General features: G+C 36.4%; 4 protein-coding genes and 2 pseudogenes across 6 annotated transcripts; 4 read left to right on the top strand and 2 right to left on the bottom strand.

Annotated features, from left to right (window-relative positions):
* Window positions 1–886: 886 nt before the first annotated feature.
* LOC142532914 (abscisic acid receptor PYL4-like) lies at window positions 887–1,753 on the top strand (annotated as a pseudogene).
* Window positions 1,754–4,539: 2,786 nt separating this feature from the next.
* LOC142532913 (eukaryotic translation initiation factor 2 subunit alpha homolog) lies at window positions 4,540–7,788 on the top strand. Its single transcript, XM_075639462.1, has 7 exons — window positions 4,540–5,054; window positions 6,194–6,250; window positions 6,353–6,439; window positions 6,518–6,664; window positions 6,788–6,892; window positions 7,195–7,293; window positions 7,459–7,788. The coding sequence occupies exons 1-7, from the start codon at window positions 4,671–4,673 to the stop codon at window positions 7,612–7,614; spliced, it is 1,035 nt and encodes a 344-aa protein (XP_075495577.1). The 5' UTR covers window positions 4,540–4,670; the 3' UTR covers window positions 7,615–7,788.
* Window positions 7,789–8,982: 1,194 nt separating this feature from the next.
* On the bottom strand, window positions 8,983–9,546 carry LOC142532470 (uncharacterized; annotated as a pseudogene).
* Window positions 9,547–11,512: 1,966 nt separating this feature from the next.
* On the top strand, window positions 11,513–15,976 carry LOC142532471 (ethylene-responsive transcription factor ABI4-like). The gene is made up of 2 exons (XM_075638763.1): window positions 11,513–11,536; window positions 14,721–15,976. The coding sequence occupies exons 1-2, from the start codon at window positions 11,513–11,515 to the stop codon at window positions 15,681–15,683; spliced, it is 987 nt and encodes a 328-aa protein (XP_075494878.1). The 3' UTR covers window positions 15,684–15,976.
* A 472-nt stretch (window positions 15,977–16,448) lies between these two features.
* Window positions 16,449–19,985, bottom strand: LOC142533257 (pentatricopeptide repeat-containing protein At1g19720). Of its 3 annotated transcripts, none has more exons than XM_075639950.1 (2): window positions 17,226–19,985; window positions 16,449–16,695 (listed from the first exon to the last, which is right to left on the bottom strand). In XM_075639950.1, exon 1 carries the CDS (start codon window positions 19,933–19,935, stop codon window positions 17,293–17,295), a length of 2,643 nt encoding a protein of 880 aa, XP_075496065.1. In that variant the 5' UTR covers window positions 19,936–19,985; the 3' UTR covers window positions 16,449–16,695; window positions 17,226–17,292. The 3 variants fall into 3 exon arrangements, with proteins under 3 accessions (XP_075496065.1, XP_075496064.1, XP_075496062.1); XM_075639949.1 differs by lacking the exon at window positions 16,449–16,695 and adding an exon at window positions 17,008–17,136; XM_075639947.1 differs by lacking the exon at window positions 16,449–16,695 and adding an exon at window positions 17,014–17,136 and having other exon boundaries at window positions 17,174–19,985.
* A 560-nt stretch (window positions 19,986–20,545) lies between these two features.
* On the top strand, window positions 20,546–22,069 carry LOC142533036 (protein RESPONSE TO ABA AND SALT 1-like). The gene is made up of 2 exons (XM_075639626.1): window positions 20,546–21,321; window positions 21,671–22,069. Exons 1-2 carry the CDS (start codon window positions 20,869–20,871, stop codon window positions 21,938–21,940), a joined length of 723 nt encoding a protein of 240 aa, XP_075495741.1. The 5' UTR covers window positions 20,546–20,868; the 3' UTR covers window positions 21,941–22,069.
* The last annotated feature ends 2,448 nt before the right edge of the window (window positions 22,070–24,517 follow it).

Here is a 24,517-nt window from a genome sequence, read left to right on the forward strand (position 1 = left end):
TATTTATTATTTCGAATACTAAAAAGCATGGTTATTATCAGGTGAAATGTTTTAAAAATGTGTGTGTGTGTCCAGAGTTATTTATTCAGCACTAAGATAAATGTTTATGTAGTTGGTACAACAACATTATGCCGATATACATTACAAATTTAAAATATTATACTTTATGATATTATTGAAGAAAAAAGGTTTAGAGTAACTAATTACATGTCATTTATCTGATATTTAAAAGAAAAAAAATTGTATTTTCAGTCTTTTATATTTAACTTTCACGATTTTTGTTCTCAATTTTGTCGAATTTCAATCTTTACCATGTATAGATAATTTAATCATTTTTATCAGAAATACTAACGTGATATTGTATACGTATGCATCAACATCAGCTCTACAACGTTGCGACGACAACATCATGTTGAAATCATGAATATATTTGAAAATATGGAGAATTAAAACAACAAAATAATGATAATACAAAACAAAAGTTGTAATTTTCTTTCTTTAAAATTCCAAAAAGCGACCATTTTCAAACGTTTTATCAATTACATATGTAAATTATATGTCTTGTTACTTAATTATTGCAGTAGCCAGCATATTCAACAGTTATGAACATCCAACCATTATGATTCAAGAATTTAATCGAAAAACATATTATTTAATTTATTCAGTTATGAACACCCAAACATTATGATTCGAGAATTTAATCGAAAAACATATTATTTAATTTATTTATAAAAGGATAAACGAAGTGCCGGGTGGATCACGTAAATTTAGGCTACTTCCAGGGGCAGTTTGGAATTCACCGCGTCCAAAAAATTTACTGCCAACTTGATCGGCAACTTGCTCTATGATCTGATCACTCCTTTCGTAAGCTCTAAGATTAAATCCAAAATACTACTAACTTGACAAAGAATTTTATTGCAAAGTTTTAATTACTCGGATTTTATTTTACATAAACCTGTGTATTTATATCTGTATCTATCCATTTATAAGTTCCTTTCATTTCAACTTTTTTTTCTCTACCAAGAAAATCATCGGAGCTAGAGAAAAGCAGCAGCAGCTTAACTAAAGATCCAGAAATGCCTTCTTCTCTTCAGCTTCACAGAATCAACCACATAAATCACACCACCTCCGGATCAGCCTACGCCGCCGCCAAGCAGGCCAAGCCCACATGGGTTTCGCCTTTTTCCAACGAGATTCCGCTGCCGGAAAACGCTTCGCATCACCACACGCACGCTGTGAATTTCCAACCAGTGCTGTTCCGCCGTAGTCCAAACCATCCACGCGCCCCTAGACACCGTGTGGTCAGTCGTCCGCCGCTTCGACAAACCGCAGGCGTACAAGCACTTCCTCAAGAGTTGCGATGTCATCCTCGGCCGTGGTGAAGTGGGCACGCTCCGGGAGGTGCGGGTCGTGTCCGGTCTCCCAGCGGTGTCCAGCACGGAGAGGCTGGAAGTCTTGGACGACGAGAAGCATGTTTTGAGTTTCAGCGTAGTAGGAGGCGATCACCGCTTGCAAAATTATCGCTCTGTAACCACCCTCCATGCAGCGCCGTCGCAACCTCCGAGCGGAGGCCTAGGTAGCGGTGTGACGGTAGTGGTGGAGTCTTACGTTGTGGATGTCCCACAAGGGAACACCAAAGAAGAGACTTGTGCGTTTGTTGACACAATTGTAAGGTGCAATCTGCAGTCTTTGGCTCGAATCTCAGAAAAGTTGGCCGAAAATCAGTAATTTTTTTCAAATTTATGTAATTTAATCTTTTTTATTATTTTATTTTATTAATCTCATGCATGTTGTAGATCATGAATTTTGTATAAGACTGATTAGATTAAATTTCCAGGTAACTTAGGTGGTTCTTGATAGAAGAATAAAAATTTATAGATTTTGATTATAATTTTGTGGATAAAACATTATATTATGAGGTTTATGTTTTTAAAACTACATAAATATATTTATTTATATTTTAAATGTATAAATTTAAAATTCTATCAGTTCAAATATAATATTCGAGTTTATACATATTTATATCAGTGTGTGCATTGTATAATTTTTCCTTGAAGAAATGGCATGCATAAGTAGATACAAGTTTAAAATATTTATGTAATTTAAAATGAAAAAAGTTTTAAGATCTGGCGCAGGTTTTCTGTGTTTGCATAGTTATTTTTTTATGCATTAAATCTATAATTGTTCCACATATGATTTAATTTTATTCTAATAATTTTTCAATCCCGAAGTTGCTGTTTCGAGTGCAATGCGTGTTTAGAAACTTCAAGCTGCAAAAGCGTAGACCGACATTTTTCTTTTGAATTTTTCAAACATATTGATTTATGATCACGTCCGATGTTTAATTAAATATCTTGTAAATCATGGGTTTTTTCCTATATTTTAACAAAGTTGTGAGCAATTACTGTGTGTTAAAATATAGTGATATATAACTTACAGAAATGTATAAAAAAAAAAAAAAGCAAGGGAAAATGATAATATTGGTTATGTATGTTTACTTTTGATCATCTATGTTACTGTATCATCTATGATTTGGTCATTTTAATTTTTTTTGGTCGAGAGCGTTGATGTGATTTTATATACACCATAGGACTTTCTCAAATCATAAATTTTGAATTCGAGTCTATTTGAATTTGACACGGATATATAAATAGTATTTATTGTTTGGTGGGTTGGTTTGAAATACGAGTTAGAATCATGCACCAGCATCAGCTTGGTGTCCAACTTGAAATCGAGAAGCAAGTTGGTGTGCAATCAATCTATAAACCAACTTGTTAATATTATTATTTTTTTAATGAAACGCAGTTAAAGATTATTAGGGAATTATTTGCAAGTTGATGTGCAAGTGGGCAACTAGGCTTTTAATTCTTCTTTGTTTTAAAGATAAGTTAATGTCACTCATGTCTCTTCACTCGTGCCTTACGTTGTCCTTTGCCCGACCCCTCACATTTTTCTAACTTCATATTTAATATATATAAGATTTTCAGACCGCATATTCGACAAAAATCTCTGTTTGTTTGTTGAGCTTATCATATACATTTTATACATGAATTTATAGAGTTTGCTAGCAAACCAAATAAATCCAAGAAGAAGAATATAGTGAATGAGTGAGAAGAATTTTAGAAGAATATGCGGTCTGAAAATCTTATAGCATATGAAATTTAATTCACATCAAAATAACTCAAATTTGATGTATCGACTTATATCAAGTAAATGCTTAAAGCATATGAAATTTAATTCACATGCTAGCTAGTTTTGCATACTCATTGATAAGAACCTGATTTCTATCAAATTATCTCGACCTTGTTGAACGCTTGCAGATGAATTTTGACGTCCATGTGACCAAGATATGACATATTGTATTATTCTAACATCTTTATTTATTTAGTAATATCGCATTACTAAATCAACAAATTATTATCTTTTACTTCAGAACATTACATTAAATATGGACCATTGGATCAATACTAGACCTAATATAATTAAGGTCGTATCCGAAGGATGTGATGATCTCAAAAAAATGTTATATGTAGACCATTAAATTAGAAATGATGTACCACATAGAATTTGATCAAGATTTGACAAATCAGATTTAATCTCAAGTGTAGAGATACAAATAATCACGAAAATGTCTCTCCAACATTTGAAAAAGTATAAATAGATCATTACCTCGTTATGGAACACTGTTAGATAATCATAAAACTCAAAAATACTTGTATTTTCATCAACAACCTTCGGCCAGTTTCATTTTGCGTCTCATTCAGTATCAATCATATAATATCAACAACATGAACTTCATCTTTAAAAAAAAAAAATTGTGATGCGGAAACATGGTGCATATAAAAAATTATATATCAATATGCTAGGAAGTGATGTAATTTCGTGCTTTAGATATCAAATTAATACTTTCAATAAAATTTCTTTAGTATTTCAAAATATTCAGGGAGTGTTTGGTTTGATGGATAAGGTGGGTTTATTTTTTTTAACCCACCTTATCCCTCCTTTGGTACGCGTGATTATTTAACCAAGTCAATACCTCCTATGAATGATTAGGTTATATTAGGTGGGTTAAAATAATAACTACTCACCCCCTATGATTATTTATCCAACTCTTAATCCTTCCTATTTTCCAATTTTACCCTTCTCCTATATCCAAACTCACCACCACTTCCCGCCACGACCGCCGCCACATACCACCGACCGCCGACCGTCGCCGCCGCCGCCGTCTGTCGGACCGCCGCCGCCGCCGCCGGAGTGGAAGAAGGAAAAAAAAGGGGCAATTTTGTCATTTCATCAAAAAATTCAAAATTATCCTACACTTAAAAATCATACCAAACATAACACCATATATTACATTCCTACAACAATCATTTTCTTTATCATTTAATTACTAATTATTAGTTTATTTTATCCTCGAATCAAACTGAAATAAATTTCCATGTTTGATATTAACATATAAAATTTAATATTATTATGTATGTTTATATTCTTAATTGTCGATCCTTTTTTTGGATTTATTTATTTTAATTCGTATCGATTTTATTCTTCACGCAATCTATCTACTCCTCTCTCCCCCTCCGCGAAAAACCCAGACCACGGAAACCCTAAATTGCTAGAGTCCCTGAATCCCAATTCCATCTGACCCGACCCGATTAAGATTAATCCGATCTATGGCGGCGAACGGGGTGAACCTGGAATGCCGGATGTACGAGGCGAAGTACCCGGAGGTCGACATGGCGGTGATGATACAAGTGAAGAGCATGGCTGACAGCGGCGCGTACGTTTCACTCCTCGAGTACAACAACATCGAAGGGATGATTCTGTTCTCGGAGCTATCTCGACGCCGAATTCGCAGTATTAGCAGCCTCATTAAGGTGGGCCGAATTGAACCCGTTATGGTGCTTCGTGTTGATAAGGAGAAGGGTTACATTGATCTCAGTAAGAGGCGAGTTTCTGAAGAGGATATTCAGGCGTGCGAGGAGAGATTTAACAAGAGTAAGCTTGTTCATTCAATCATGCGACATGTGGCGGAGACCATGAAGATTGATCTTGAGGTTATTTTTAAATTGGATTTTATCTGTTGAATTTTTTCTTTCAAAGTTTGCTTTTCATTTTTATGATTTTGTTTTCTTATTTTAATAGAAGAAGCCTCTTTAAATTGATTTTAGCTCAGTGCTTGTCACATGCTGGCAATGAGTCCGGGAATGCTCTATGTTTTTATATCAATTTTTTTGTTTATTTTGCTAATAAACATCGATTGGGAGTTATATTTTTCATTCTCTAATTTACTTGTCGATGTTTGTTTGATACCCATAGAGAACGTATTTACTGCAATATTGGTCCAAGCGCAATGTAAGATGCAATGACGTGACAAAAACTTCTGATTTCAGCTACGAATTACCCCCTGTATAATTGACTCTGCGTACTCTTGAACGTGTGTTAGTGTATTTAGTACTACAGTCAGTTTGTTCTTATATTCTGGTACTGATACGTTGGTCGACTCTAAATAACTAACTTGATTTTTGTCTTTTACAACATTCTTGGGCTGTGTGTGATCCAAATGAAATAGGCGTAAATAGCTATTTATAGACGGAGTACGTAGTGAAATTCATAGAAGGAATGGTGAAAGGGAAGAACAAACTACAAGGAATAGGTAGAGATCGTTCAACACTTATATGGGTGTAGTTATGGGTACTTGGAAGCACTTCTAGAAAAGCTTTTTAGGCTGCTTACTAGATCTGGGCTTCACTCTGTTTAACACATCTCCTAGGAATAGCTTCCGGCACTTATATGGGTGTAGTTATGGGTAGTTGGAAGCACTTCTAGAAAAGCTTTTTAAGCTGCTTACTGGATCTGGGCTTCACTCTGTTTAACACAACTCCTAGGAATAGCTTTCGGTATTTGGATCTGAACATGGTTGCGTCTTTGTTATTGTCTATTAGGACCAATTGCAACTTTGTGAACTTTGTGGAATGCTCGGCATTGGTCAACGGAATTAAATAGTGTTACCTTTGGTTTCTTGTAGAGTTGTTAAGGTCTCACTGTGCTTTTTAAAGGTGTGAGCATCAATTATGCCAACTGACTAATGATTTCAAAACTATTTGCTACTGCTTGTTGTTCTACCTGACATGTGCTGACATTTCTAATTCTCATTTTACATTCAATTTGCTTAGATGATTTTTTTGTGTGGCAGGATCTCTATATTCATGTGGGCTGGCCTTTATACAGGAAATATGGTCATGCATTTGAGGTAAGATGCTCAGAAGTTCAATCAATATAGTATATGTTGTTTGTTGGCATCCAATTAGTTTTTAATTTCGTAACAAACATTTTACTGAGTTCTAAATTACAGGCGTTTAAATTGGTCGTTAATGATCCTGATTCCCTGCTTGACTCTCTTACTCGTGAATTAAAAGAAGTCGGACCTAATGGACAAGAGGTAGTATATATTTTCATTTCAATCTCATTTTCTTCTAGAGACTGATGTGTGATTATTTTCCATCGGGAAATCCTGCAGATAACTAAGGTTGTTCCTGCTTTAGCGGAGGACATAAAAGACTCTTTAGTTAAAAATATTAGGAGAAGAATGACACCACAGCCTTTAAAAATTCGTGCAGATATTGAAATGAAGTGTTTTCAATTTGATGGTGTTCTGCACATAAAGGTTTAGTTCCATGATTAATCTTCTGACTTCTTTTTTTCTTTATATTATCTTGGTTATAGCATTCCTGGGATCTCTCTTTGGTGTCAAGTACTGAGTTATTGATGTCTCCCAAATGCTTTTCAGGAAGCAATGCGAAAAGCTGAAGCTGCAGGAAACAAGGATTGCCCGGTTAAAATTAAACTTGTTGCTCCTCCAGCATATGTCCTCAACACCCAGACTCTTGACAAGGTAAATTACTAGACAAATGTGTTATGCTTAATAGCTGATATTGCCTTCTGCATGGGCAGCTATGATCTCTGGATCAATATCGATACCCATAATCCTATGGTAAGCATTAACTATTAAGCAATGCACAACTGGTGTACGTCACCAGTGTATGAAATCGAATTTAGTTTTGTCATTGGTGAATATATTAAGGTGCTTGTTATCATTAATTTCTGTCTTTACCTTACATGTGTGTTTTCGGTTTAATATTTGACATGATTCAAAAAACAATCACCAATTAAATTAGTTTAATTTTTGCATTGCAGGAACAAGGGATATCAGTACTTAACATGGCGATTGAAGCTTGCACAGAAGAGATTTCACGACACTCAGGAAAACTTACCGTCAAAGAAGCACCAAGAGCGGTGAGGATGATACATCAATCAAGAATTTCAATTTTCCCATATCACATTAGATTGGAGCTAAAAATAATTTCGACTTGAATATTCTGTTACGTTTTCAAAAATTTCGCCTCGCTTAAATATTCATCATGGCCACCATCATGTGTTTAATCCGGTCGGTTTATTTAGGTGAGCGAACGGGAGGATAAGCTGCTCGCCGAGCATATGGCTAAGCTTGGTCGCGAGAACGAGGAGATTAGTGGAGATGAAGATAGTGAAGAGGAGGAAGATACAGGGATGGGAGACATTGATCTGGAGAACTCGAGGTCTGTGATAACAGAGTAGATATTTCTTCTTTCTTATTCGTCCCTCTGTGAGAATACTTGTTAATTTAAACAATTTTGTACCGCTTTTGCTCACCCTTCCCCTGATACGATTTGAACAAATATATCGTCATTTTACCTATGTTATCCTGTTATATTTTTTAATTTTGGCTAACGAATACAAAATTTAAAATTATATTTAAAGCTATATGTCCGTTGTCGCATTTTACGAGTTTTTAGCCATAGCAATCCGAAAACAACGGCCAGTGTTATTAATTTTTTCTTAAAAAGTAAAGTTCCATCGCAAAAAAATGAGCTAGTGCACAATCTCGTCATGTCCTTCCCCTTCCAAATTCTTGGATTCGACTCTGTTTTGACGCTTCTAGTGTTTTACATCGAAGGCAGGCTTGGCTTATACATATGAATAAACTTTGTCGTGAATTGCTTATTGTTTGCACCTGGCAGAAGACACCCCACCCCACCCCCTTGTTTGCTTAGGCATTATATACCCTCACGTAGATTAATCAGCATCACAAAATTTAGAGCCTAATGTTTTATAAATATTGCTCGACTCCCCATACTCGACATCAAGCAGATTCGTTGGATCTCCAAACGTTACTTATGATAAATAGAAATTTCGTATAAAACTTGTATCGATTAAATGACAAATAAAAATCACACTGTACTAGCCATTTATTCTGAGAAATTAACTACACTACTGCCTGTAGAAATCTCACAAACACAGGAAGTCGTTCAACCCCATCACAGGGACGAAGTACACTGAACACTCGTCGTGTAGCTACTAATGTATCAACCGGCAGCCGAAACCTGCCTATTACAGCTACCAAATTCATCGGCAACACTATTACTTTGAGAAGTTTTTACTGCCCTAGACAGAACAACCCGATTATCCGCATACATAGTCCCATTTGCCTTCTGAGTGTTGATCAAACTACTCGTAAAGCTATAATTCGACCTCTCCTCCTCCATCGAGGTCTCCAAATCCGATACAATTGTGTACCCTCTGATCCAGCGAAATTAGATGCCTTATTGCTAAAGGATACTTTCGATTTAGTTTGGCACTATAGACATCGCTTCCAGTACAAGACTCGACTTCCGATTCAGTTTTCACCGTGACTTTCTGCTTCACGTCCTTCACTGTTCCATTCTTTTTGTACTTTATCTTGTTCTTGAACTCCAACTTATCCGAAACACTGGTGGTAAAGTTGCCTAAACTTGAACTCACCCACCCAGAGAACTCACTCTTCCTCTTCACCTTAATCTCAAACTTCCTATCAAGCTTTATGTACTTCGATTATCGCTTAAGACTAACACTTGGAGCTTTGCACATAACAGTCTCTGCCTTTACCACAGCCACATTATCATCCAATCATAGATACAAATTGGCATCAACAAGCCAAAATGAAAGAGCATATATCCATGACTCCAAGCCCAAAAATATGAGCTTTCCCATCAAGAATCAGGCCAACAAATGGGGTCAATTCAATATCATATGAAGGCAAATCAAAAGTTCCAATTGAAACTACTGGATTCCAATATAAAGGGTCGATCCCTCCGCTGAAGATCAAGGGGAATGGGATAACTGATCCTACTGTAAATTTCAGCCAAGATTCGTGGCATTTCTTCGGACTTTTCCATGGTGCGACTCGTCCGTCTGTGGAAGCAGTGGTAACGGCAAATTAACGACGTTACTAGAAGTATCGTTGCTGTAATTGACGAAAGTGAGGTTGAGCTGGTAAAATCCAGTGAAGTCCTTTTCAATAATCCAGAACGAATCTCCGGTGGTTGGCTCGGGAGTGCTGGTGCGGAGAATCTCGACGGCACCGAGCCATACGGCGGCAATGCGATTTGTTTCATATATATATATATATATATTAGTTTCGCTTTTCTGTTCCACCAACAGCGAGAAATATACAATTTTAATATATTTCATCACTGGGAAATATCACTGGCTTGCTTGCATACATTATTTTTTTGAAATTTCAAGATTGTTTAAAATCTTATGTTTTCAAATTAGAACAAATATATAATCATGTTTTCAAATCTTGAGTGCACCATAATCATATAATGTATGTTATTAACCCAGTATTTTTTTGCAAGCCATTAAAGTGGACGCAATTTCGTGCCGCCATCCTTGTGGCTTCTAGCAGCATAAAGCTCTACGGGGGGTAAAAAAAGAAAAGAAAAAAGAATGGTTCAAACCCAGTAAAAACGAGAATCCCAGTCCCATTATAATAACATAAAAATTGTATTTCTTTTTTAACCTGTAATCGCAAAGTGCTTTTTTTTTTTAAAAAAAAAAGAAGATAAAGGTCCCTTCCCACTTGTAACAGTGCGGTTAATTCGTTGACAAACTGGTAATTGAAAAGCTTGTCACGTACTTAAAAACTCTGATAAATTTATCAGTAGACTGTGACTGACCAACATAAAAACCCAACCAGCATGTGGCCGCAGCTCAGATATAGCATTGGAAATAGTAAACTCTTTATTTATATATATATATATATTATTGGATCCTAGGATTTAAATTTATAATATTTTTATAAAAATAAAAAATAGATTTTATTTTGTTACTTAGGTGGATCATATCTGCTCCCTCGTTCAATTTTGTCCCCCCACAATCTATGTACAAGAGTGTAGTGTGGTCCCCATCTGAAGTATCTTAATTCTTCTTCTTGTGTCTTTGGAGGAGACAGGGCCACAACTTTTAATCATCTCAAGTTTAGGTTAGAATTTAAATTATCAAACTGTGGGAGCGGAGCACCTCCAATGGAGGTTCATTTTTGAACCCACAACCATTGAATGAATCACTCTCAAAACTAAGAACTTAGTTTATTTTTTAAATGACGGTGGGAAGGAAGGTCTGATTGGATATTGAGGTCAAGACAAAGTTTTTTATTTCGAGGTTTATGATCGTGGAGAAGAGTTTTAAAAATAGTGAGTTTTTAACTTTTGACGTGACAATATATAAAAAAAATGGCTTATTTTTGGGTTTATGAGTGGAGATGCGCACGATGTTCAAACATTTTGATCTAATATTGCTTGATTAAGGCCCAATTCAAAGAATAATTGATTGATATAGATATATGTATAATAAGTTGTTGTTGATAATTATTAGAGAAAATTATATTTTTAGTTATGTATATCTGTCTTTTTTTTGATATTTTATGTTACCAAATTTCAGTTTTGGTTATGTAATTTTCGAATTTTTTTTTATAATTTGTGTTCGTTTTTATTAGAGAGTGTTGATTTGACATTATACACGTTAGTGCTGCATCAGTACAATATCAATGTTGTATCGGAAAAAATGACTAAAATTGAAATTTGGCTTTTCTATAAAAAAAACTCAAATAGGCAAAAATATAACAAAGACATGTTTAATAAATTTATTATGCAAGTGTTAGTATTGGTCGTAGAATATAGGCAGGCCAACAAAAATACCTATTTCTCTAAAAGTACATACTCATTTTGTCTCAAATATACAGATTTCTTTTCACACAAATTTTAAAAATAATTGAAAAATAAAATTTGCACACACATATCTTATTTTATCCCTAATTAATTCATTCAAAAAAATTGTTAAAAATTTCCAAATCTTAGTTAATAAAGGTAAACTAGTACAACCAAGAAAAAATGCAACTAAATATAGAAATTAATAAAATATATGAGACAATCGAAAAAAGAAAGAAAACTGATGCGATCCGGGTGAAATTGGTGAGCCGGGTCGGATGCTCCACCGGATCAAATCAATAATTTATAGTGTTGTTTAGGAAAATGAGCAAAGTAGATGACTTCGATCGTGACCTGCACACAATGAAAGGAACTCGTGAATGGACGCCGGAGGGGTGTCCGGCGTGGCCACTCCGATGCTTAAGTCAGCAGGTTGAAGATGAGAGAAAATGGCGATATATGTGCGAATATATGTGAGTGCCAATGCTCAGGATTTTTTCCCCCTCTTTAAATGAAAAACATACCGGCTATTTATAGGAGAAAATATCATGATTACTTCGACTTGCGTGTACACCTACCACTCATAGCCTTTGATGTTGACTTCCTGTCAAGCCACCCTACCTCTGATAGCTTCTCTGACACGCCAAACCCCTGTAGTTCTGACAGATAAGACTGCCCATACCGATACACTCGAGTGTGGTGCGTTTCTCGAGATAGCCCGAGTAGAAAGTTCCCGGGAGCTTGCATGAGAGCCCGAGCTTCTGGTTGCCCTGGGTGAGTAGAGCCCAGGCATCTCCCTGCCCGGCTGCTGAAGAAGATGACCTCGATTATAGTGCATAGACACTGTTCGGGTCTTGTCATAGGCACTGATTATTATGCTAATGATGCATGGTGACTCATACTGGTCGGATAACCTGAACGCGGGCGAAAGTTCCCCGGTCGGACTGGAGTACCCTGGTCGGGCTGGAGAACCCTGGTCACCCTGGTCGGGCTGGAGAACCCTGGTCAAATTTTACCCATGCTCTACTCTTCCCAGCAATTTGGAATTTGACTCGTGTAAGTTCTCTTTCCGCCCGAGTCCAAGAATGACCCGAGCCCTTTCCAGGGTATCAAAAACATATGTTATTGAGATGGATGTAATATAATTAATCTTCTTCCTTATTTTGATGAATTCACGTCGTACTCACTTTTAAAGTGAAATAAAATTCCCATCACATATTTCACATTATATTCAAGAGGGAAAAAACACAAGAAATGAAGGGATCGACCGACTTTATGGCTTCTCATATTGTATTTGAGAAACATATGGATTTCAATTTTAGTTTTATTATTAATAATGAAATAATAAAGCAAATCATAATTAATATCGAGTAGGTCTCTTGTGAGATGGTCTCACGAATCTTTATCTGTGAGACGGGTCATTCCTACCGATATTCACAATAAAAGTAATAATCTTAGCATAAAAAGTAATACCTTTTCATGGATAACCCAAATAAGATATCAAACTCACAAAATACGACCCGTGAGACCATCTCACACAAGTTTTTGACTTCTATATTTTACTTATTTACACAAAGTAATGAATTTATTATTAACTGAACTTGAAATTAATTTTAACGAACATTAAACACTATATAAACATACAAAAATTAAATTTGAATTCTATGATCTTAATTCTAAAAAATAATGAAAATATATTTGAAACAACTCTAATATTTTTTTTAAAGACATAAATTATTATCTCGATCGAAGTAATCATCGATCATTTCCAATTAAAAGTAAGTTTGTTTTTCTTTCATTTTTTATTTTGTGATGAAAACTTAATTAATTTGTCATTGCCATCATACATCTCAATCGAAACGTTCGAATAGGCTTTATCTATCCAAAAAATATTTTATTTGTAAAAATTAATGGTAATAACTAGCTAAACGATATTGCATTTTTTTTTTACAAAAACGACTAGCAGATAATTTTCAAATTCTGTATGCACGGATTAAAAAAATATGATAATTTTAAATAAATTACGATACCACATAAAAATATATAATCAAGAGTATGTCTCTTGTGAGACGGTCTCACGAATCTTTATCTGTGAGACGGGTTAATCCTACCGATATTCACAATAAAAAGTAATACTTTCAGCATAAAAAATAATATTTTTTCATGGATGACCCAAATAAGATATTTGTCTCACAAAATACGACTTGTGAGACTGTCTCACACCAGATTTTTACATATAATCAAATATATAATTGTGTGTGTACACACGTATAATTGGATATGCTACATGACATGAGCAAATATTAAGAGGAAAAGGAATGCATTAGGGCACAGCCAAGAAACGACATAGACACATGCCTGTGTGTAGTGTCAGACATAATGTGATTTTTTGTAATATTTTTTAAAATACGATCACAACTGGGGAAAAAAATATTTACAATATATTTCTTATTTATTTATAAATGTTTCGGATGATGATTTAATTTTTTATTTGAAAAATTAATGTTTTAATTAATTTCTTAAAGAATCCTTTATTTGTATTAGATTATGTTATCAATTTTAAAATATAAATCCTATTTATATTTTCTTCAATTTTTATATTTTTTCCGTTAATAATTTCACAGCTATATATATATATATATACATACACACACACATAGGGATACCTTCGCTTACCTGTCTTAAAGTTTATAATATTTTTTTTCAATTGAAAGAGCTTTAAGTTTAGAAAAATTCATATCACCATATTGTGTCTTGTGAGACACAAAACTATAGTAGTAACCATGCAATGTACGATAGAGGAGCATTATATTTTTATTTATGAAACATATCAATATTTACAAAAAAAAAAATTAATATTTTTTTTTATAAGTGATCTAAATAGAATATTCGTCTTATAAAATTGACACATAAGACAGTCTATATATATATATATAATATAAAACCTTGTATAAAAGGGGTGTATTCAATGTATGAGATTTATTGATTTTTAATGACTTTTGTAGATTTTAAAAGTCTAGATGTATTCAATTAAGACTTTTGCATACTCTATAGAAGTCTAGCGGTATTCAAAATAAACTTTCATAGAATTTTAAAAAGTGTATTCAACATTGACTTTTAAAAACTCTATAAAAGTCTAGATGTATTCAAATTTTCAATAGACTTTTAATAACTTCAAGGAATTCATTAACATACAAACATTAAAGCCTAAAGTACAACTATAAATTGTCAAAAATTGTATTAGGTTCAACCCAAAGATTTGGATGGATTTTTAAATTTCTAACTCATACAGAAACTATTTATTTCTCTCTCTGTCATTTCACATCACATCTTTTGAAAGTCTATCATTTGAAAAAGTAATCAAAACTCTGAATTGAATATACCCCACTAAAATTTGGGTCCACGATCAATTTTGCGACGTTTAAATGTACATGTATAATAAGTGTATTCATACAGATACTATCTATGTAGATATAGATGTTATGAGCACCGCCCACTTCTACCATTTGCAGACAATTCTTTCAGAGCCCTAAAAATTTGCTCTCTTCTCTCTCTCGACTTATTGGGTAAACACAGAACGAGGCAAAACCCTACTACACTCTTCCCCATTTTCCCATTTACCTTTTCTTAATTTTAATCCTCCACCTCTCCTATTAGCCACTCACGATGAGCGGTGGTGGTGCAGTTTCAGACTCTGATATTCATCAATCTCCTCAACAGAGCTTCATTTTCGACGATTCTCCACCCCTTCCTGGAGGTTCTTCCGCCGACGCCGCCACCAGTGATGTTGGAGGCAGCAGTAAGAGCAAGAAGTGTAAAGGGAAAGGAGGGCCAGATAATGGGAAGTTCAGGTATAGAGGAGTGAGGCAGCGGAGCTGGGGGAAATGGGTGGCGGAGATCCGGGAGCCTAGGAAGCGTACGCGGCGATGGCTGGGAACTTTCGCCACCGCGGAGGACGCGGCGCGTGCATATGACCGTGCTGCGGTTATCTTGTATGGATCGAGGGCGCAGCTGAACCTGCAATCCTCTGGTGGCGGTGCTGATGGCGTGGGCGGTGCTGATGGCGGCGATTCGTCTTCTCAGTCTCAGAATAGAACCTCTTCATCTACCGCTCAAACCCTACGTCCATTGCTTCCTCGGCCATCAGGGTTTGGCCTAACGTTCTCAAATCCTGCGCCACCGCATGCGGTGGGAGTGATAGAGGCAAACTACTTTCCGTACGGGTTGTACACTACCGTACAATACCCGAACATCGTTCAGGAACAAGTAGGAATAGCGCAACATCAGTACGGAATGGCTGATATGAATGTTGAAGCTGACCCCACAGGAACAGAAACCACCTCATTTTATCCAAACCCTAGTATAAATAATCACAATCAACAGCAGCAGCCTGATCATCAGAATTTTCAGCATTTTGGGTACGATGAGATGAATTCACTCGTGGGTTCGAACTTGTCTCTCGAATCAACTCAACCTGTGCCCGCGCTGCCTGTCGCAGATCCATCGGCGGTGCTGAATGGATACGTTGCCTCCCCTTCATGGCCACTAGGCAGCGAAGATGAGTTCCCCCCGACTAATATTTGGGACTATAGCGATTCATTCTTGTTCGATAGTCTTTGAAAATCAAGTAAACTTTCTGTTTTTGAGCTTCTTGCATGGAACTGATAAAAGAAGGTAGGGTTTCAAGAATAGTTCATAAATTAATTTGGTGATCTGTATTGTCCAAGAATCACGATCTAATGTAGCTAGCTGATGAATTCACAGGATTTATATGTATTTATCACGTTTTCATATTTGAGATTGGGAATTAAAAAAATATATAGGAAAATTGAGGGACGTGAATAAATTACACAATCTAGTGACGAGTCTGTATACTTGTAATTTAGCAGCTAGCTAAATAGATATTCCAATATTGTAATGGTTTTTCAGGTAATATTTATTTCCTTATTCTGTGTTAGTTTTTCCATCTATATATATACAGTTTTGATTTGGGCAAAAACCTGTGTGAGACGATCTCACGGATCGCATTTTGTTAGACAGATCTTTATTTTAATTATCCATGAAAAAATATTACTTTTTATTGTCAATATTAGTAGGGTTGACCGGTCTCACAGATAAACATTTGTGAGACCGTCTCACAGGAGACCTTATCTTTGATTTGATAGTTAATTATATAAAGATTTGATAGTTAATTATATAGATTGAAATCGAGTATAATTAAACCCTATTTATGGGGAAGTTCGCGTCCAGAGACGTACAAATTTGGAAGAGGGGATATAAAACTATGATCTCTGAATAAAAAGCAAAATCTATATGGTATCATTACTTAAAAAGGAAATACCTTTTTTTTTTTTGGCAGATATCCATGCATGTAAATATTTTATTTCATTTTCCATTCTTCCACGTGTTGCCATTTAAATGTACAATACTCGAATTTTACAAAATAAAAAGGACATAATTAAATATAATTTGAATTTAAAAGATGCTGGAAAATCTGAATGTACTTCTGGATGGTTAATCAATCTAATACCAAAACGATCGAGATGCATGCGGGGACTCTTCTTGGATGGATTTGACGACGGCACACCAGGGACTCTTTCCCCGTGGCGGTCACATATGGGATTGGGGAACCCTGGAATTTAGAAGATTATTAATCTTTTATTCGAATGATACCATATTAGAATACAAATTATACAACTTCAAGCACAAATAAAAATCTACATATCTTCTTACTAAAAAACGTATATTATTTATTTAACTTTTCAATCAACTTTCACATTTCTCTTATTGCAAACGAATATTTAAATAATAACTTGGATTATTAGGTATTACGGGTTACTATATACACATTATGATTACATTTAAAAATTATTATAACGTGGTGTGACCAGATGTGAAGTAGCACATATATTTGTTCAATAAAATAAGTAAATTTTCCATTAGGCGCCGTACCATTCCTCCATCTTACTCCAGAATAAAAGTCTTGCTTTGCTTATGTATGTCATCATTCTCACAAGAACACTTATTTCTTTGCTTACCCAACAGTTACCAACATTATGCATTCAGTTCTTATCTACAAAGAAAAGTAACATTCACAGAACTTTGGGTACAATTTCATCTACAATGCTCTTCAATTTACAATGTAAAATATAACAAATTTACCTCAACGAGAGTGCTTCTCGATCGTGGTACAACAGTAGGTGTATATGCTCGACGGTATATGATCAATCTACCAGTAATCGCCACACGAACAGACCCCATTTTTGAAATGGTGCAAGCATTTTGGATCTCTTAAATATATTTCACACCCATGTGTTTCCGAAACTGATTTTGCGAAACCATGGCATTGCTCACACATCCTCAAGTTCTTGATTATCCTTATACTTCGAGATGTTTGAGAAGATTTGATGAGAGCAAAAGCCAATGCAATTATTTCACTGTGAACTCCATTAATTTCTTTTTTTTCCTCTTCTGGAATGCTAAGCACATCATAATATTTTGATGCCTTGATTTTTAATTCTATACCTTTTATCCAAGAAAGTAGAGAATTATCGCCAAGCTGGCTAAGATTACCAGAAGTAAACGTATAAACCATGTTTTTATCTTCGATCCAGCTCAGACATATAGATTCTGTTGAATCTTTTCTAATTTCGGATGCTTTTATATTGGAAAAATCCTTGGAAATTCCTATTAAGTTATATAGGTGTACGACTACCCTGTGAATGAAAGCATTTCCTGGTTCAAGTTCAAGTAATCGCTCTCCTGCATAAATTGCCAGCTTAACATTCCCATGAGCCCGACAGGCTGCTAAAAAAGCAGACCAAATAGAGACATCAGGCTCTATGGGCATTCTCTTGATTAAGTTCAGCGCATCATCGAGCATCCCTGAACGACCATATAAATTTACCATAGCTGTGTAATGGTCTAAACTTGGTAAAACCTTATAATCTTCGGTCATCTTCGAAAACACAAGCGACCCTTCATCAACCATATTGGCCTGACCATAAGCAGAAATCACACTCCCTAATGTGCCTCTGTTAGGTTTGTACTGCTGTTGCAACATTATTTCAAAGAGCTCGATTGATTTGATATAACGCCCATGTGCAAAATAACTAGCAATCATTGTATTCCATGTCACAATGTCTTTTGACAACTTTCCATCAAATATTACTTCCGCGTATTTCAACATCCCTGATTTCGAGTAAGTGTCTATGAGAGAATTCGCAACCGAACCATCAGAGTCTATATTCCTCCGCAAAGTACAACCATGGATCTCTTTCAATTTTTTCACGGAAACCAAATTTGCACATGCCGGCAAGATGCTCAAAATGGTAATTGAATTGGGTTTGATACCAAAAGACTGCATCTTCCGGAATATCTGCAGTGCTCTATTTTTCAAGCCGTTATGCAATAAACCAGTAATAAGAGCATTCCAAGATGCAGTGTCCCGGATAATTCCCCCATCCTTTTCCATCTTCTGGAAAAGATCAACGGCCTGATCCATGTCTCCATTATCAATGTATCCAGTGATCATCACATTCCAGGTAATTACATTGGGCTGTATGCTTGATTCTTGCATTCTTTTAAAGAGCTCATGAGCTACACCACAGTATCCAGCTTGGCAATATCCTCCCATCATTGTGTTCCAAGAATACACATCTTTTTCTGATATCATATCAAAAACCTGGCGAGCTGCCCGAAGTTTTCCACTCTTGGAATACATGTCAACGAGTGAATTCGCCACAAGAACATCTTTAGCAAATCCCAACCTGATGGCAAGTAAATGAACTTCTTTTCCTTTCCTAAGATCCTTTAAAGATGAACATGCTGATATGGCACTCAATAGAGTAACCCCATTTGGTTCAACTCTTGAAGAAAGCATCTTCTGAAACAAATGTAATGCCCCCACCCCCTTATTACTCTGGGCAAGTCCAGATATCATACTAGTCCAAGTAAAAACATCAGGCATGAGACCATAACTCTCCATCTCATTCATCATTTCAATCGCTTCATCACACTTTCCTGCATGATTATAGCTTGAAATCATTATATTCCAAGTGATTGTCCCCGGCTCAACACCATCTTTGCGCATCAAGTTAAAAAATCTTAGTGCCTCATCTATCTTTCCGTGTAGGCAATACCCTGTAATTATTGCATTCCAAGAAACTATATCATTCACTTCTAATCTTCCGAAAAACTTCTCAGCACAGCTCAACCATCCACATTTCGCATAGACAGCAAGAATCGAATTACTCACACGTAGTTCTCTACTCATCCCACGCTTAATTATCATAGCATGTATCAATCTCCCTGTCTCAACATCCCCACAGTTTCCACACGCCTGTAAAATTTTGGGAAACAAGAAATTATCAGGAAACGCTTCACCCTCAATCATCATCGAATAAAATAGGTCCAACACTTCACCCCACATCTTCTCTCTTGAACAGGCGCCAATGGCAGCAGACCAAGCATACAAATTCCGTTCAGCCATCTCATCAAATACATTAAATGCATCATCCAGGGAACCACACTTCGCAAACATGCCAACTAACTTGGTTTCAAGAAACGGGTCAGGTTTTTGTTTTAGCCATTTCCTGACACGGGTATACAGCTCGGAACATAGGCCTAGTGAACGCAAATGAATGCACGATTGAATCAAGTATGATAAAGTGTCGTCTCGTACCTTCGACGATGATAAAGCAATGGAATCCAAAGAGGCAATAGCTTCACCGAGGCGTCCTTGCTTGCAGAGCTGCTTCAATTCGAAATCTTCCGCTGAACGGGCGTTTCTGGAAGAGATTTTGTGAGAAATTCGCGTAATTTCTGGGATTCTAAGAGGTGTACTTTTACATGGAAGAACTATGCACTCCATTCTTCAGTTTTTTTGGTGCTGCAAGACATTGATGAATGGTGAGCCACAGATCTAAGTGACGCATATTGGCTGCTTAATTGTGGACCACCCGAATAAATTGGGTCATTTCCGTAATTGGACGAACAAATTTGGGCCATAATAATTCATCAGGACCAATATGAATCGACGAAAGCCCATGCTCAGTACGTCAAGTGAACTTTAACACAGGGCCTGTCGCAAGCATGGGCCTTCGCCCCAATTATGAAACCAACCAAGTACATACTATTTTTTTAAAAAAAAAAAAATTTTTTGAAAACTTTTACTGAATATTCATTTGGGGAAAAAATTACTAAATATTAAATAAACTTTCATATTTTACCCTCAACAATTTTCTCTTCCCATCCTCAGACACTCCAACTCTTTTTTTGTCCTGCCCAAAAAAAATTCATTTGATTAGATTTCATATGTGAAAAAAAAAACCAGGTGAATTTTGACCAAATTTATTTAAATTTCTTCTTTCAAAGGCAAAGTAAATAATTCTCTGTTATCTTCTTCGTTAACTAGTTTCTAAATTTTTGCAACCCGTCAATTGTCAAGAATGAATGGGTTTATTAAAATAATAAAAATTTGCACGAGTGGATTAGATTGCTTCAAAGTTAGGGCGGCCACAGCATAAGATCGTCCTTCCCTGTCATTTGACAGTGCTGTCCCTTAGAACGTTCTAGCTCAGTTCTTCCCCCTTTCTCCTCCGTCGCAGCTCATAATCTTTAACACAACTACGACATCTCCGAAGTGTCATGACCTCAAAACATATCCACCGTTTCATGATCCCAGAAAGTCGTCCTTCATCACCAAGAAAACATTCTTCTCTGTGTATAAAACCAGGATGCGGATCCAACGAAACGAGCACCCCTTTTCAAGTTTTGTCGAAACCCATATCCTTAGCCTCCGTATATGTCTCTCCCAACACGTTCTCTTAATGAATCATCAAACAGCTTAGATGCTCAATCATTCGAGCTGTTTTTCCAGCATTGGTTGATCAATCAAGAACGTTATCTCCAACAACTTGTTCAAATAATCGAATGCGGAAATGATGAAGAAAACGATATTCGGTGTAATGGACTCATCCAAGAAGTCATGGCTCATTTGAATCAATATTATGAAGCCAAGGAAAGAGTTGCGCGGGAGAATGTTTTCCTGGTGTTCACACCGACTTGGTTTAACTCCTTCAAGAGAACCTGTCTGTGGATAGGTGGATTTAGGCCGGGGTTGGCTATCCGGATTGTGATCAACAATGTGTTGGATTTGACAGGAGATCAATCTGAGAGGATAAATGCATTGATGACACAAGTTAAAGAGGAGGAGAAAGAACTCACGGAAGAACTTGCTAGAGTTCAAGCAGGACTGGTATATATATTCTAACACGTTATTAACTCCGGATTGGATTGGATTGGATTGCCACTGCATACATATTGATTAAAATTTTAACTTATAATTAAGAATCTCCCCCAAAGTATAAGGGATTGATTAAATTTTCGACCCCTTATCTACCTTAATGCAAATTTAATGAACAAATGCATTAATCACTATTGAATCTTATGGAGATCCACAATAGATCGAGTATCTGAAGATAAAATAAAGCACATCATCCCGCACAGAAGGATCGCGACGATTCTTCATGGCGTAACTAAAGTTATGTGTGAGACAAACTTATCTATGTTGACAAAATGAAAATGTTGCTTGTAAATATATATAGGTGTCTCCATCATTGGTAGAATTGGCTAGGACTACCGGAAGGCCACGTAACGGGGAAGAGGCTAACGCCGACTCGGCTATCGAACATTTAGCAGCTTCCATGGAGGGTCTTCTACAATGTGCCGATTTCTTGAGGAAAAGAACTATCGCAAAGCTTGTGGAGACGCTTAAACCGGCTCGAACGATACGGTTCTTGGCGGCGGCTATCAATCTGCAGCTCAGGATTCGTAGCTGGGGGATGCAAAGAGATGCCCCAAACCATTTGGTTTAGCTACTGAAACTCTATGGTTTGATCAAAACATAGACTAGAGGACGAGCAAGCACTTGAAAGAAAATCTTTAAATTTCCCTTTTTGGTCCCTAAGAAAATGTTAAAAGTACTCTTGATTTGAAAATCCTCTTATGGATAATAATAATACATCTTTAACAATTTTCGTTCCTTTTTTTTAAAAAAAAATCACACCGTGCTCATGCATGTTTAATAACCAAGAAAGATAAACATGAAGCAAAAAATGTACTAAAAAATAAAGACATCCAGTATCAAATACAACAAGGTACAAACCGATATTATCAACGGCACTCGATTAAATTCTATATCTGAGGAGTCGATCTTTAAGGAGAAGACGTTCGTGATAAACTCTCCAAGCGTAATCTTCAAAAGGAAACGAATGGAACACTTCTGTTTCAGTTGTGGAGTCCTCGATATCTTCTTCGTCATTTCTTCGTCGAACTTCAATGGCGGTGTTGATGGCTACTTTGGGAGCTGTTAGAGGGAAGACCATGCTTTCGACGGGGAGGGTAACCAGGAGAGACAATGTCACGCAAAGAGAATCGTCATCCGAACATGGCATCGGTCTTCCTCTAACTTTCTTCAATCTCCCATTGTGGAGAGACCTGTCATGTTAAAAACCATTAATATTCTTTTGAACAGGATGGAGGTTTCAATGCGGGACTTGCTCTTAGAAAATCTCTGATGATCTGAAGAGTCGATTCTATCATGTAATTTTGATTATTGCTTTGGTTTTAGACAAGTCTAAAAATTGGTATGAGCGTAGAAATTGAATATTATTTAAGGATCAACCTTAAGAAAAAATGTTCATGTCTTTTATGTACGGAGCATAACATTTGGAATATTTCAATAATTAAAACTCAACCACCTGAGCTTCGATCTCTCATCTAAAAGCTAAAAATATCAAATAAAAAAAAAACTTAAAACTTTTGAGAGCACAAAAGAATTCAAACTCGTAGAAGTGAAATTGACAAAAAAAAAATAAAAAAATTTCAAACATTTAAATTTAAATAAATGATTACACAAATTGTGGACCCACCAATGTTGACAAATCACAAGTACAAAACCATTATTAATTTGACAATATAAGTGAAAATTCATTTATCCTCTAAAAAATGATTTCTTTTAAGGGAAAACAAAACTATTTTTCCCAGCCACCAAATTAAATTGAGTAACCAAAGAGAGGGTAAAAATAAAATATCACCTGAGCGATGTCTCCAAGTGTGATCAGCAGAGAATCCTCCTGGCCCGACACATTGACCCAACCCGAATCCGAACACAAAGATCTGACATCTCGGTACATAATGCAAACCCGATTACATCCGGGTAAACCCGACCCGGTTTACTCGCCCCATTGTCAGATATCCACAACAGAGAGCACAGCTCCTCATTCTCGAATCCGATTACAGAAGCCAACTCTCGGATCAACCTCAAGCCTAGAGTCTCCATTTCACGTGTGAATTCACGCAAAGAATCCAAATCCAAATCCAAACCATCTATTTTCTTTCTAAAACATGAGAAGTCGAGGCAGAATGATTCGTACGTCATGATCATCATCATCCTCGTCGTAGCCGAGAGGCCAGTTGTTCGGGAATAGGAGTTGTTTTTGCTGGTGCGGGAGTTTGAAATGGGAGTCGGCATCGGGATAGATGGTTCGGTGTTTGAGGCGGAAGAAGCCGAGTTCTGTGGACGCTGATAGGAGGTCTGTGTGGAGAGTATCGATAGGATCGGAGAGAGATAGTAGAGAAGCGTTGGTGGAGGAGCGGCGGCCGGGAGGTAGGGAGAGGGAGAGGGTTGGTGGAAGCGGTGGAGGAGTGAGGAAAGAGCTTCGGAGGTAGAGATGGATGAGGCGAGGTTGGTGTGGGTAGATGGGGTTGGCGGCGGCGCCGCGGTGATAGCGTATGGATTGGATTGATGGCGGTGGTTGTGTGATTCCTCAGCGGAGGATGCCATGATGATTTGTGTGTGCAAGCGCCTTCTATGAATTTGGTTTGTCGACATATATAGACACACACACAAATACATTGGTTTTATGGTATTAAAAATAATAGCAAGTCTCTTGTGATACGATCTCACGAATTTTTATCTATGAAACGGGTCATTCCTATCAATATTCAAAATAATAAATAATATTTTTAGCATAAAAAGTAATACTTTTTCATGGATGACCCAAATATGAGATCTGTCTCACAAAATACGACTCGTGAAACCGTTTCACACAAATTTTTGTCTACAAATAATAACCGTAAAAAAAAACAAAAATGAAAACAAAAACAAAAACAAAACAAATAAACACAAGTTGTAGAATTTGGGCTAGATATACTTTTAGTGATGGAAAGCAGGCATGCTTATCGGTTCCACCGGACCGGTTCCAACCGGTTCTGGGTCCGATGAATTCGAAACCGGTCTGAACCGGTAAGGAACCGGTTCCGGTTTCAAGTTGAAATACTTGGAACCAATCCAAACCTAAGACCGGTTCGGCATCTAATAAACCGGTTCCGGTTCGGGTTGAACTGGTTCCGAGCTCAAATTTACTATATTTTACTATATACTTAAAATT

The sequence above is a fragment of the Primulina tabacum genome, chromosome 18 (genome assembly GCF_025594145.1).
Source record: "Primulina tabacum isolate GXHZ01 chromosome 18, ASM2559414v2, whole genome shotgun sequence".
Taxonomy (NCBI): Eukaryota; Viridiplantae; Streptophyta; class Magnoliopsida; order Lamiales; family Gesneriaceae; genus Primulina; species Primulina tabacum.

Bases quoted from the DNA above. Each gene is read 5' to 3' on its own strand.
- LOC142533257 (XM_075639950.1), bottom strand. From the start codon at position 19,935: ATGGAGTGCATAGTTCTTCCATGTAAAAGTACACCTCTTAGAATCCCA.
- LOC142533036 (XM_075639626.1), top strand. From the start codon at position 20,869: ATGTCTCTCCCAACACGTTCTCTTAATGAATCATCAAACAGCTTAGAT. The intron at 21,322-21,670 runs GTATATATATTC...AAATATATATAG, and splicing joins CTAGAGTTCAAGCAGGACTG to GTGTCTCCATCATTGGTAGA.
- LOC142532471 (XM_075638763.1), top strand. From the start codon at position 11,513: ATGGCGATATATGTGCGAATATAT. The intron at 11,537-14,720 runs GTGAGTGCCAAT...CTCTCCTATTAG, and splicing joins CGATATATGTGCGAATATAT to CCACTCACGATGAGCGGTGG.
- LOC142532913 (XM_075639462.1), top strand. From the start codon at position 4,671: ATGGCGGCGAACGGGGTGAACCTGGAATGCCGGATGTACGAGGCGAAG. The intron at 6,251-6,352 runs GTAAGATGCTCA...TCTAAATTACAG, and splicing joins AATATGGTCATGCATTTGAG to GCGTTTAAATTGGTCGTTAA. The intron at 7,294-7,458 runs GTGAGGATGATA...CGGTTTATTTAG, and splicing joins TCAAAGAAGCACCAAGAGCG to GTGAGCGAACGGGAGGATAA.